Source organism: Coregonus lavaretus, assembly GCF_964263955.1.
Source record: "Coregonus lavaretus genome assembly, chromosome: 40".
In the NCBI taxonomy this organism is placed as follows: Eukaryota; Metazoa; Chordata; class Actinopteri; order Salmoniformes; family Salmonidae; genus Coregonus; species Coregonus lavaretus.
The window spans coordinates 8,108,989-8,122,429 of NC_140027.1; the positions used below are offsets into that span (position 1 = coordinate 8,108,989).

At 42.1% G+C, this 13,441-nt stretch overlaps 1 protein-coding gene across 1 annotated transcript; it reads right to left on the reverse strand.

Annotated features, from left to right (window-relative positions):
* LOC311113639 (tRNA pseudouridine synthase Pus10-like) lies at positions 1 to 13,409 on the reverse strand. The gene is made up of 18 exons (XM_084156908.1): positions 13,261 to 13,409; positions 12,620 to 12,752; positions 12,063 to 12,329; positions 11,400 to 11,486; positions 10,901 to 10,935; positions 10,322 to 10,436; positions 9,842 to 9,918; positions 9,564 to 9,609; positions 9,293 to 9,357; positions 9,091 to 9,176; positions 8,646 to 8,771; positions 7,932 to 7,988; positions 7,760 to 7,836; positions 5,938 to 5,993; positions 2,502 to 2,619; positions 2,156 to 2,298; positions 1,870 to 1,969; positions 1 to 1,567 (listed from the first exon to the last, which is right to left on the reverse strand). The coding sequence occupies exons 2-18, from the start codon at positions 12,743 to 12,745 to the stop codon at positions 1,529 to 1,531; spliced, it is 1,620 nt and encodes a 539-aa protein (XP_084013034.1). The 5' UTR covers positions 12,746 to 12,752; positions 13,261 to 13,409; the 3' UTR covers positions 1 to 1,528.
* Positions 13,410 to 13,441: the final 32 nt, after the last annotated feature.

A 13,441-nucleotide genomic window follows, 5' to 3' on the forward strand; every position in this document is an offset into this window, starting at 1 on the left:
GGTTTTTCATGGCGTAAATCTTTAATTTTATCCCCCTTCTGATATTTCAATGAGTGTGTACCCTTTGGAAAGCAATGCCCTAAACAATGTTCAGCAAGGGTCTCATGCAGGGTCATGTTCATTAGGAACCAAACAAAATAAAACTGAAACAGGGAGGAAGAAACTACTGCCGCATTTCCACTGACAGATTTACCCCAGTGTTTTACCCAAAAGGTTCAGACTTTTCTTTTTCCATCTACGCGGGCCGGCACCCGTGTCTTACTGGGCCATGGCTCCGACGGACCTGCTCTGACTTGGAGGCCCTGGGTACTTTTTTAGCTTGCATTTACATAACAATGTTTAACTCTGAACTCAGAAAACAACAGTCTTGAATGATGCAGATGTTTGTGATTCTGCTCGCTACAAGTCTTGTGTCACACTCCTGGTGGAAACAACACTAGAGCTTACATTAAAGGGATACTTGGGGATTTTGGCAATGAGGCCCTTTATCTACTTTCCCAGAGTCACATGAACTCATGGATAACATTTTCTCTGTGTCCAGTATGAAGGAAGCTAGAGGTAGTTTCGCGAGCCAATGCTAACTAGCGTAAGCGCAATGACTGGAAGTCTATGAGTATCTGCTACCCATAGACTTCCAGTGATTGCACTAACACTAGTTAGCAATTGCGGAAGCGATAGTTAGCAACTTCCTTCAAACTGCACGCAGAGACATAAAAATGGTATCCACAAGTTCCTGTGACTCCGGGGAAGTAGATTGCCAAAATCCTGAAGTTTCCCTTTGACATAAAACACTGGCGACACACTGGTGTGGGGGTAAGTCTAGATGGAAAAGCACAATACCTGGACTTGTCCAATATGAAACAACATTTTTGGTTTTCCGTTCCAAAAAGTTTTCCATTGTGTGCACAACTGATCATGACCCAGGCCTTTATTTGGGAACATTATGCTGAAGGGAGACGTCACATTCAAATATTTTCATTCATACAAAAAAAAGTATAGCATTGCTCTCCTTTTGCTTATGGGACAATCCATGGGTAAACAATTGATTTTAAGGCTGAAAAAAATCTCTGTAAATCAACTGAAGAAAATACACACAAAATACTGACCATATACTACCGCTATGCTCTATAACAGGGCTGTTCAATGTCCGTCCTGGAAGGCTGAAACACTTCTTGTTTTCATCCTCTCCTTCTAATATGGGACTAATTCAGTCTTGGGACACCAGGTGAGTGCAATTAACTTGGATTGTAGTTATTTCCATCAGCGGTGCCATTCACACCCAGTCCCTGCTACGGCTCTCAAAGCCATGTATATCTAAGATCAGTTCAAGGCCTCAGCTCAGTCATTTCAACATAATCTGTATTGACCTCAAGTAAAACACAAATATATTGACACTATCCATATCATATAGAGATCAGTGGAAGTGAGCTAAACAGAGTTGGTGGTGGTGGGGCCCAATAGGTGAAGGTATGGCCCATCAGAACTAGGGCTCCTTTTGGCATCTCCAACAGCATCAGTGAGAAGAGGCTCACTCCGGGATGGAGGGTGGCCAGTCCACATCTACAGACTGAGGAACATACACAGAGAGAAAGACAAAACTCATCAGAATCATTTTGAAACACCTGCATGTTTTATCACGTTTAATCATAGTTCAGCAATTTTCGATATTGGTTTTCTTAGCTTGAATGGACATACTGCTTTCAAGGTAAGGAAACAAATATTGAAATATGTAAAAACGCTTAACTACCCCTTTAAATTATGAATGAACTTTTCAACAGTGTCTCGCTATTTTTAATACAATAATCAGTCTTATTTTAATATCCCACAAAAATGTAGATACATTATTGTCAACTTTTTTTAAATACCCACCTCAACGTCCAGCTCTAGGATATCCGTCTCAGTCTTCAGCAGATCACACAGATTGGGCTTGGTGCGACCAAAGTCTCCGTGGACAAACTCCTTGATGTATCTGGGAACAGCTATTAAGGTACTAACATTGGGTGAGTCGTTCATTATCATTTTTTTATGTGTTATTGTGTGTGTACGCATATCAATGTGAATGTGTCTCAATCTTAATACCTCCCTTCTTGTGTGGGTTTGTGTGTATGAGTATTCATGTATCACACTGTTTTGATTCTCTCGCTGTAAAGGATACGTCCCTGCCTGCGTGCGCAGCTTCAGGTGGAAGTGATGCGCGTCCAGGAAGCGTGTACTCATGGTGTGGATGACCCGCTCTCTGACGGCCAGCGGCCTGCGATGCAACACTCTTAGTGGCGTTTTCTGAGCTAGCTTCAACTCCTGTATGACCAAGCCAAAGATTATCAACACATACCGTAGGTAGGCAGCACTTTATTTTAAGGTACTGTTTACACTGAATGAGCAAACCAAAGATTATAAAACACATACCATAAAATAAACTACAACCAAGATGTTTAACCACATTTGCTGTGTGACTTTATATGCAAATATAATGTCATTTAAAGATAGCATTTAACACTCACTTTGGTTTCCTCTAAGAATGTGATGTCGTCTTTGTCGATGGCTTTCTGGGTCCATATGAGGGCGGTGTACGACTTGGTCTTGTCCTCCTCACCCTCCTTCATGTGGCCCATAGCATCTCTGCACACGCACACACCCCCACACACAGAATGACCCGTCAGCATTTCTTTTATTTTTTTTATGGGGTAGATCAGCTTTAATATTGCAGATAGATTGTAACTTCCATCAATGTAATTGTCTGCATCACTTCCAATCGCCCATTTGTTTTTTTCTCGCAAATATATATTTGCGGCAGGTAGCTGGTTAAGAGCGTTGTGCCAATAACCGAAAGGTCGCTGGTTCTAATCCCCGAGCCGACTAGGTGAAAAATCTGTCGATGTGCCCTTGAGCAAGGCACTTAACCCTAATTGCTCCTGTAAGTCGCTCTGGATAAGAGCGTCTGCTAAATGACTAAAAATAAATATATATATATATATATATATATATATACACACACACACACACATACATATAAATACATATCCTTTTTTTAAATATATTTCCCTTTATTACTTTACAACCCCACCACCCCATCCCTAATTGGAGTAAACTAGTGAACAACAATGCTTAGGCCTCTACTTCCAGCTTATACATACTATATACATTTCATGGACACAGTCAATTTTATACAATAATTATATTTTGTTTGTTTTTACTCCTGAACTTCCTCTACCCTCAACCTCTCCAATCATTTTCATGATGTCCATCCGGTTTGCTTCTATATGCCATATCTTTCTAACTGTGCTCTTTCACAAAAGCTCTCAACCTATAACCTATATACTTATTATGGACACAGTATGCTTTACATTAGTTATCTTGTTGTTATTAGTTGTTGTTATTAGTCCCATCCTTCAACTTCATTCAACACCACCCATCTATCTCTTAACACCATCCATATTGGATTTCTATTTGCCATTTATTTTTCAACTGTACTCTGATGTTTTGAACCTTTCTATTCTCATTGTTTCTACAGATTGTAAATTGAAAATAAACATTTTTGCTAAAAGTATTATTATATTATTGATCGATTGACTATGACTTTTCAGATCACCCAGTAGTGCTATCTGCAGGGTTAGCTCCAGGTAAATATCGCAATCCTTCAGCCATTCCTGGACCTGTGTCCAAAAACAAGCTACAAATAGACAGTACCAAAACAAATGATCTAATGATTCTGTCTCTTCACAGCAAAATCTGCAGAGCTGGGAAGATTGTATCCCCCATATAAATAACATTGTATTGGTAGCAAGAATTTTATATAATAATTTAAATTTAAATATTCTAAGTTTTGAATCCGGTGTCGTTTTGCGTATCAGTTCATAAACACTATGCCAAAATCTCTTCCCAACTATTTTGCAATCTATATGGGACGGCTGTCAATCCTTTGGTCCTTAAATGAAACTGGTATACTTTTTTATTTATCACAATTTTCTTTAACCAATTATGTTCTTTAATGCAGGGCCGACAGACAAGTTCCTTACTTTTCCCCCCTTCCACTTTCCTCTTCCATTTTTGCGGTAATGCTGCAATTATTTGGTTGTAATTTTGGGTAGAGCAGACATTTCCATATGTTTTTGTTAGCTGCATAACTCCACCAGTCCTACCTATGATATCATTTACAAAGATTATACCTTTTTTAAACATTTTGTCAAAAAATACATGTTTTATTATCCATTAGTATATTTGAGTTTAACCACAATATTTGTTGCATTATTTGTTCTGTCGTTTCTGGAGGATTAAATTGAAATCACAACCAACTTTCTATGGCTTGTTTTAGAAATAGTGATATTTGGGAGATTATTTCCTTTTCAAATAACTGAAAGTGAGAGGTTGTAATCTGAATAAAGGGAAAAAGGCCATTCTTGAACATTGGGTGATACAATCTTACTAATTTGCTAGAGAACCAGTTCGGATTTAAGTATAACTTTTGTATGACTGAAGCTTTTAGTGATAGGTCTGATGCTTTAATATTTAATCATTTCTGTCCTCCGAATTCATATTCATTATATAAATAGGCCCGTTTAATTTTGTCTGGCTTGCCGTTCCAAATAAAATATAATATATTTTTCTCATATAATTTAAAAAACTGTTCGCTAGGCGTAGGCAAGACCATAAGCAAATAGGTAAACTGGGATAATACTAAAGAGTTAATCAGGGTGATTTTTCCACAAATTGACAGGTATTTACCTTTCCATGGTAGCAAGATCTTATCTATTTTTGCTAACTTTCTATTAAAATGTATTGAAGTGAGATCATTTATTTAATTTGGGATATGTATTCCGGGTATAACCACATCACCATCAGACCATTTTATTGGTAAACTACATGGTAATGTAAAAATTGTATTTTTTAGTGATCCAATACGTAATATAGTACATTTATCATAATTTGGTTGTAATCCAGAGAGGCTAGAAAATTTATCTAGATCCTCTATGAGGCTGTGGAGGGATTCAAGTTGTGGATTTAAAAGAAAACATGAATCATCAGTGTACAATGACACCTTTGTTTTTAAACCCTGGATTTCTAATCCCTCATCTCGATGGCCATAATAAATAGATATGCCGATAGTGGACAACCTTGTTTCACTCCTCTTGACAGTTTAAAACTTTTGGAGAAATAGCCATTATTTACTATTTTACACCTAGGGTTACTATACATGATTTTAACCCAATTGATAAGAGATTCTCCAAAATTGAAATGCTCCAGGCATTTATATATAAACCCCAGTCATACTTTATCAAATGCCTTTTCGAAGTCTGCTATGAATAGCAGGCCTGGTTTCCCAGATTTTTCATAGTGTTCTATTGTTTCCAGTACTTGCCTTATATTATCTCCAATGTATCGTCCATGTAAAAATCCTGTCTGATTAGGATGAATAATGTCCGACAATACCTTTTTAATTATATGCGCTATACATTTTGCTAGAATTTTTGCATCACAACACTGAAGTGTAAGGGGCCTCCAATTGTTTTAATGGACTGGATCTTTATATTTTCCACTTGTATCCTGTTTCAGTAATAATGAAATCAGACCTTCTTCTTGAGTGTCTGATAATCTACCATTTACATAGGAGTGGTTAAAACATGCTAATAACGGTCCTCTGAGTTTATCAAAAAAGGTTTGGTATACCTCGACTGGTATGCCATCCAACCCTGGAGTTTTCCCGGACTTAAAGTCTTTAATTGCATCCAGAAGTTCCTCCTCTGTAATTTCACCTTCACATGAGTCTTTCTGTATGGCTGTTAATTTTACATTATCAATAGAAAAAAAATCTCTACAATTAGCTTCAGTTGTAGAGATTTTTTTTCTATTGATAATGTAAAATTAACACCCATACAGCAGCATCATCATTCTTAGGTCCCTGGACAGAAGTGAGACCCATTTTTCTACTGCGTTGCTCACCTGCTAACGATCTGTAGATCTCGTACTCTGATTTTGTCTGAGGACTGGTTGATGGTCTGTGAGAAGAAAAGATAGGGCTGTGGTCAATTCCTGTGTGTGTGTGTGTGACCCTGCAGAGACGCTGTGTGTGTGTGTGTGTGTGTGTGTGTGACCCTGCAGAGACGCTGTGTGTGTGTGTGTGTGTGTGTGACCCTGCAGAGACGCTGTGTGTGTGTGTGTGTGTGTGTGACCCTGCAGAGACGCTGTGTGTGTGTGTGTGTGTGTGTGACCCTGCAGAGACGCTGTGTGTGTGTGTGTGACCCTGCAGAGACGCTGTGTGTGTGTGTGTGTGTGTGACCCTGCAGAGACGCTGTGTGTGTGTGTGTGTGTGACCCTGCAGAGACGCTGTGTGTGTGTGTGTGTGACCCTGCAGAGACGCTGTGTGTGTGTGTGTGTGACCCTGCAGAGACGCTGTGTGTGTGTGCGTGTGACCCTGCAGAGACGCTGTGTGTGTGTGTGTGACCCTGCAGAGACGCTGTGTGTGTGTGTGTGTGTGTGTGACCCTGCAGAGACGCTGTGTGTGTGTGTGTGTGTGTGTGACCCTGCAGAGACGCTGTGTGTGTGTGTGTGTGTGTGTGACCCTGCAGAGACGCTGTGTGTGTGTGTGTGACCCTGCAGAGACGCTGTGTGTGTGTGTGTGTGTGTGACCCTGCAGAGACGCTGTGTGTGTGTGTGTGTGTGACCCTGCAGAGACGCTGTGTGTGTGTGTGTGACCCTGCAGAGACGCTGTGTGTGTGTGTGTGTGTGTGTGACCCTGCAGAGACGCTGTGTGTGTGTGTGTGTGTGTGTGACCCTGCAGAGACGCTGTGTGTGTGTGTGTGTGTGTGTGACCCTGCAGAGACGCTGTGTGTGTGTGTGTGACCCTGCAGAGACGCTGTGTGTGTGTGTGTGTGTGTGACCCTGCAGAGACGCTGTGTGTGTGTGTGTGTGTGACCCTGCAGAGACGCTGTGTGTGTGTGTGTGTGACCCTGCAGAGACGCTGTGTGTGTGTGTGTGTGACCCTGCAGAGACGCTGTGTGTGTGTGTGTGTGACCCTGCAGAGACGCTGTGTGTGTGTGTGTGACCCTGCAGAGACGCTGTGTGTGTGTGTGTGTGTGTGTGACCCTGCAGAGACGCTGTGTGTGTGTGTGTGTGTGTGTGACCCTGCAGAGACGCTGTGTGTGTGTGTGTGTGTGTGTGACCCTGCAGAGACGCTGTGTGTGTGTGTGTGACCCTGCAGAGACGCTGTGTGTGTGTGTGTGTGTGTGACCCTGCAGAGACGCTGTGTGTGTGTGTGTGTGTGACCCTGCAGAGACGCTGTGTGTGTGTGTGTGTGACCCTGCAGAGACGCTGTGTGTGTGTGTGTGTGACCCTGCAGAGACGCTGTGTGTGTGTGTGTGTGACCCTGCAGAGACGCTGTGTGTGTGTGTGTGACCCTGCAGAGACGCTGTGTGTGTGTGTGTGTGTGTGTGTGTGTGTGTGTGTGTGTGTGTGTGTGTGTGTGTGTGACCCTGCAGAGACGCTGTGTGTGTGTGTGTGTGTGTGTGTGTGAACCTGCAGAGACGCTGTGTGTGTGTGTGTGACCCTGCAGAGACGCTGTGTGTGTGTGTGTGTGTGTGTGTGTGTGTGTGTGTGTGTGACCCTGCAGAGACGCTGTGTGTGTGTGTGTGTGTGTGACCCTGCAGAGACGCTGTGTGTGTGTGTGTGTGTGTGTGTGACCCTGCAGAGACGCTGTGTGTGTGTGTGTGTGTGTGTGTGTGTGACCCTGCAGAGACGCTGTGTGTGTGTGTGTGTGTGTGTGTACCTCCTGCAGCTGTCGGACTTCTGCCTTATTGAACCTGGCTCTGTGAGGATTTAGCAGCTCCAGTGCAAACGGACGACCTGCAAAGGCAGATACAGACACCTCCGTTACACCTCACATTGACGGAAACAAGGCCTGGGGATGTGTAAACATACATGTATGTTGTGTGTCTGACCATTTCCAAGCGTCCGCACATCCACGTCCTCCCTTCCTGAGGAGGAGAAATTAAACCCTGCAAAGACCAGAGGGAAAAGAGGAGAAAGATATTACTTGAGATCCCAGATTAATTCACCAGTGTATCCATTTGGATCTGTCTTTCTCATTGATTTATATAGACATTGCATCCTTGCATCTGTGCCATCTGTGAGAGCATGGGCAGAGCCATTGAGGCCATCTCCATTTTGAAGTAGTCCATTTTCTTCTTCTACTTCTATGAATTGGTAAAAGAACTGAAAGGGTGCATACTGCTACCTGTAGTGTGTTGTTTGAACAGGTATAAAGCAAAGGTTGGCAATTTACTGCCACCTGCAGTTATGGAATGTTTGCTCACGAGTATAATCCATTGGCTGATTCGTCCTGATGACCTGGATGGAATCATGTGATTCTTCCTTAACCCATAGGAAGTTCCACCCAGTTGACTACTTCAAAATGGTGAAAGTCCTCAATGGCGCTGCCTATGCTAAAACAGCCCTCTATCTCTATGGTCTATCTATCCCTAGGTAATCATTTGTAGAGCCTATCAGGTTCAGTAGGGAGAAAACTTTTTGAAACAGAGCGAAACGAGGAGGTTCTACCTGAACTCATCCAATAAGAACACAGATTTTTGTTTCCCGTTGCAAAACGTTTTGCTACAGTGCGCCCTTCTGAACACCACCCAGTATACGCTCACCTTCCGCCCGGAAAGAGGAGAGGAGGGGTGCAGCGATTAGCTCCTCCACCGAAGACTCCATCCTCCTCTCTCCGTCAATCACCCAGGGGGTCTGGGGCAGGCTGCGGGAGAACTTGTTGTACCTCCCTAAAAAAACAGGGACAAACATAAAAAAAGAGTCAAGTCAAACCCTTAAAAACAACTATTCATTATTGGATTGTAAATAACCGACAAATCCCAAGGCATGAAGGGTGAATCCTAACGTTTCCTTAAGTCCAACTTTTACTTAGCCATGCATTGATGTCAATGGGGGACTAAGTGAAAATTCAACTTACCTAAGTGGATGTTAGGATTCGCCCCCAACTGAATACATTCCCTAAATTGAAAGGGAACTGACCCCACTCTTGATAATCTCAAAGCACTCATTTGGTTCAAATCATCCAAAAGGGATGTCAAACAACTTTACCCGCCACAAATACAGAAACGTGAAGACAATGGACGTCTTGAGCGATGCATTTGCTCACTGGCCGTGTAGGGGGACAGGGGAACTTTCTAGAGAGAGAAAGTAAATATCATTAAGCAATACATGCAGTTAGATTGTGAGTGTTCTCGAAAGAGTTAAGATAGAGAAACAGTCCAAAAATTGCATGAATAACGTGACCACTTACTTTAGAAACTTCTCATCGGAAACCTTCTCGAGGGCTTTGACCACGGCCATTCTAGTGAAGATATTCTGTTGTGAGACAATAAACTAGAGATCAGAGAAAAGACAAGTAACACAGAGAGATATAGAAAGACAAAGAATGAGCAGCATGTCACCATTGTTAACAAAAAAGCAATTGGACTAAAACATTTACGGAAATGATCAAAACCATTGTACCAACAACACATGTTGCTCAAATGTTAAGTGACATGGCTCCAATTCACTTTTTCACTCACCTGTTTGTTCTTAGTTGGTCTGAAGCAGTCTGAACAGATGCCAGCCCTGAATGCAAGAATAAAGTAGGGAAGTAGTATGTAGTTTCATAAAAATGATACATTACATTCAATATGACATGTATTTTGCTGGTACTCCATGCCATAGCACCTATCAAATCTATCTATCTATCAATCTGTAAGTCAATCAGTCCTTCCTACCGTCCGTCCATCCATCTGGCTGTCTATCAATCTATTAATCTTATCTATTCCCTGAGGAGGAGTGTGATTGGAGGACTTACAGGAAGTGGCAGTCTGAGTCTGTCTCTGGGTGTGTGAACCCCACGCCCACCTCAAACTGTTCAGTTTGTCGACTGATCTGTGAGATAAAGAGGAAAATAAAATAGGAATGAACTTCAGCAAAGAAAATGAAGAATAAAATACTTTTTCAGGAATTAATATAATTTTGTCACTTACATTTGATCTATTTGCCTTTATTTTACCAGGGTAAGTTTAGTAAGAGAACACTTATCACATTACTAGCCTGAGTGCAGTTCTGTTTGTGCCGCCATGTCAACTCCGGTCATGTTTTTATTGTCAATGATAGCAATTGACTTGACAAGGCAACAAACAGATCTGGTACCAGGCTAGCTTATTACAGGTTATTGCTATAGGTAGTGCATTATACAGTAACTGTATGACAAGTATTTTTCAACAGTGGTGTCTGACCCATCAGCAAGTGAGGCTACTGTATGGCTACTTCCGGGTCATGGGTCACTGACCTTGGTCACCACAGGTACTCCCCCCAGCTCTTTGGACACCAGACCCTGCATTGTCCACTTGAAGGCCTCCTTCACCTGGATGACATCATCCTTATCGAGGCACATAGACTTCTCCCTGTTTGGTAACAAATTCAACGTAATTAATTAAAGTATTAAAAAACCCTAAGGTCGATGTCCGTGCCCAGCGGAAATCAAATTAGCATAATATAAAACATCCCCATAAAAATATGTCAGTTCATGCTAGAGATTCTGTGTTTAATATATTTTGGGGATCCTTCAAGGGGTCTTAAAATTCCAAATCAAATAGCTAAATGATCCTTGGTATGACCTTCTTAAAACAATTCCATATAGCTTAGTAGAACCCCACCCTCCCCTCCCCCGCCTTAGACTCTTATGGGTTAAGACATGACATGACGTTATAAAAGGTAACGTGAAAGATGTGTGGGCATAATATAGTATTGAACACTAATATTTCAATGTGTTGTAGTGATGTCATGATACTTTGGGATTAGAATGATTTATTTAATGGAAATAAATTAGGATAGATAGATGGATGCCACTCTGGTGTAGTGAACTTACCTCACTTCCTTCTTTACATGCAGCCAACAAGAGTGCTGTAGGAGTGTGGCAGAGAGAGAGAGGAGGGCACATGTTCAGAAACATCCTGAGTAACCGCTGGTCTGTTTACAAGCATCCATCATGCACACCCTAATGGGAGTGCCACATCTGTAGAAACAATGGCTCTTGCAATTGCACTTTAGTCTACTCTAGTCTAGACAGAAGCAGTATCTCTAACTATGAGGTACTACGCCCTCTAATGGCCAACCCAGGTACATGATACTGCATTATTGACTGTATAGTAGTCTCGCACTGCCACACATCACACTGTGTAGAACGACTGGTGTCCAGGCTATACTGACTGTGTGGCTATGACAGAATCTACTGAGGTTGAAATAATCATACTTTTCTATTAAATGGAAGTTGTTTTGAGACAAACCATTTGAATATACTGTAAGCTGATAGGTAGACAATTGCATGACATCAGTTATCAGCCAAGGCCTACAATGTAACCACTGACCTCTCTGACAGACAGCTGGGCCGGTAGGGAGACGGACAGTACCATCGTGTCAAACTGGTAGTTTTCGGCCTTCACCACCTCCGATATCTACACACACACACACACACACACACACACACACAAAAACAGCGTCATGAATCCCCCCAAAATTCCAGTGTTGGTTCTGTCCTCCTAGGCCTCAAACTGTGGTATTTGAGGCAGATTCTGGTAGACTGGAGCATTGATTAATGATGGGGTATTTGATCACTAGGCAGGTACTAAGGTCTTTCATTTCATTTTAATCTTCAAGGTTGTGTCCTAAATGGTCTCCTATTCTCTATATCAGGGTTCTTCAATTCCGGTCCTGGAGGGCCGAAACACTTCTGTTTTTTATTTCTACCTGGTAGTTAATTGCACTCACCTGGTGTCCCAGGTCTGAATTAGCCCCTGATTAGAAGGAGAGGATGAAAAACAGAGGTGTTTCGGCCCTCCAGGACTGGAATTGAAGAACCCTGCTCTATATAGTGCACTACTTTTGACCAGGGCCCGCTCTGGTCAAAAGTACAGCACTATATAGAGAATAGGGTGTAATTTGGGACGCACCTAAAGACATACTTAGTCATAGGTATCATGTAAAACAAAAGTGTCTCCTAATGCAATAGGATTAATAGTGACCAAACACACCTTTATGGCATAGGCTTTATCACATAACTCCTGTAGAACTCCCAGGCACGCCACACACACGTCCGAGTCCGCTGGCTTGGCATCGCCTTCCTCCATCACCGTGGGAACCACGGCAGAGTCGCCTTCTGACTGGACATACGTCTCCGCGGCATCCATCTTCCTTTTTTTACTAGGGGGGTCTTCTGTGTGCTGCTCCAGCACGGCTGCATCTTGGGATTCATTATTCTCTGAATCACTGATGAAAGCACAAAGCGCCTTTGCTGTATCCTGAGCATGAGAAACAGAAACACATTATTCAGCAACAAAAAATACATTAAAATGTCTGCCAGCAGTTCAGTTCACCCAATATATGACAGCAAGTTAGATCATGGTCACAATTCTTCTAAAGGAGAATACATAGGTTGCCTACAAAGTAGCATCTTTCACGCGAAGCCTGAAGCCGAGGCTACCTACAAAGAAGAATGTTGGAGCTACTTAATTGTCTTCGCACTTGTATCTCTGAAATGTCTGTCCCTGCTTTAAGTGGAAAGACAATCTAACGTAGCAAGAGCGCTGACCTCATAAGATTGGCGGTAGGCCGACTGCACCCCCAAGCAGCAGAACCTCAGGACACAGCGGGCGCAGCATCCAGCTTCCAGCAGCTTCTTCACTATTGGTCTATCTTTCTCCTTCAGGGGCAACATAATACAGCTGTAAAATGGACAGAGATCATAGATGAATGAGATCAGTAAGAGAGTTGAAAGTACACTTACGTCTGGCAAACCCACTACAACAAGTTAGCTGACAGAGTTCAGTAGAATCAGTACTACTGTAAGTTATCTAAGAGTAATATAATATGCACATCACCATGCTCATAACATATCACACACTGTAGGGTGAGGTTACAATCATTGGTAGCTGAAGCTAAGCTTGCAAGCACACTTTGCACTACAAAGAGTTATTGGCGCTATAATCTTTGTTAACCCAGAAGTAAAATCTCATGTGTACTACTGTACAATACTGGAAAAAGCTGCTTGCTCTGAGACCTGTGTACACATTGCTAGCACTAGGTCACACTCGCAGTCCTGTGTGGTTGATGCATTTGATGTTATGATGTGCAGCTAGCTCGCTACTGTAGTTCATAAAATAGCTATAGCTTTATCTGAGAATACAAATAAGCACAAGCTTGCGAGCCAAAAACAACAAGTCATAAACCTACCTTGAATGGCAAATGAATTACAGTATTTGTAAGACAATCAAATGTTTATGTAGAGCGAGAACACAGGTCAGTCAAAGATAGTTTAGAAACTCTGTGGTTCAGTCATTTGGTTTCTAAGCATGCAGCTAACGTCACAGGAACAATACTTAATCAGAAGTAGACACAACTAGTCGAATTGGAT

Excerpts from the sequence above, each read along its gene's own strand:
- LOC311113639 (XM_084156908.1), bottom strand. The coding sequence starts at position 12,745 with ATGTTGCCCCTGAAGGAGAAAGATAGACCAATAGTGAAGAAGCTGCTG. Across the intron at positions 10,936-11,399 it reads CCCAGCTGTCTGTCAGAGAG|CACTCTTGTTGGCTGCATGT; the intron begins GTCAGTGGTTAC and ends ACACTCCTACAG. Across the intron at positions 7,837-7,931 it reads TGTGCGGACGCTTGGAAATG|GTCGTCCGTTTGCACTGGAG; the intron begins GTCAGACACACA and ends CTGCCTTTGCAG.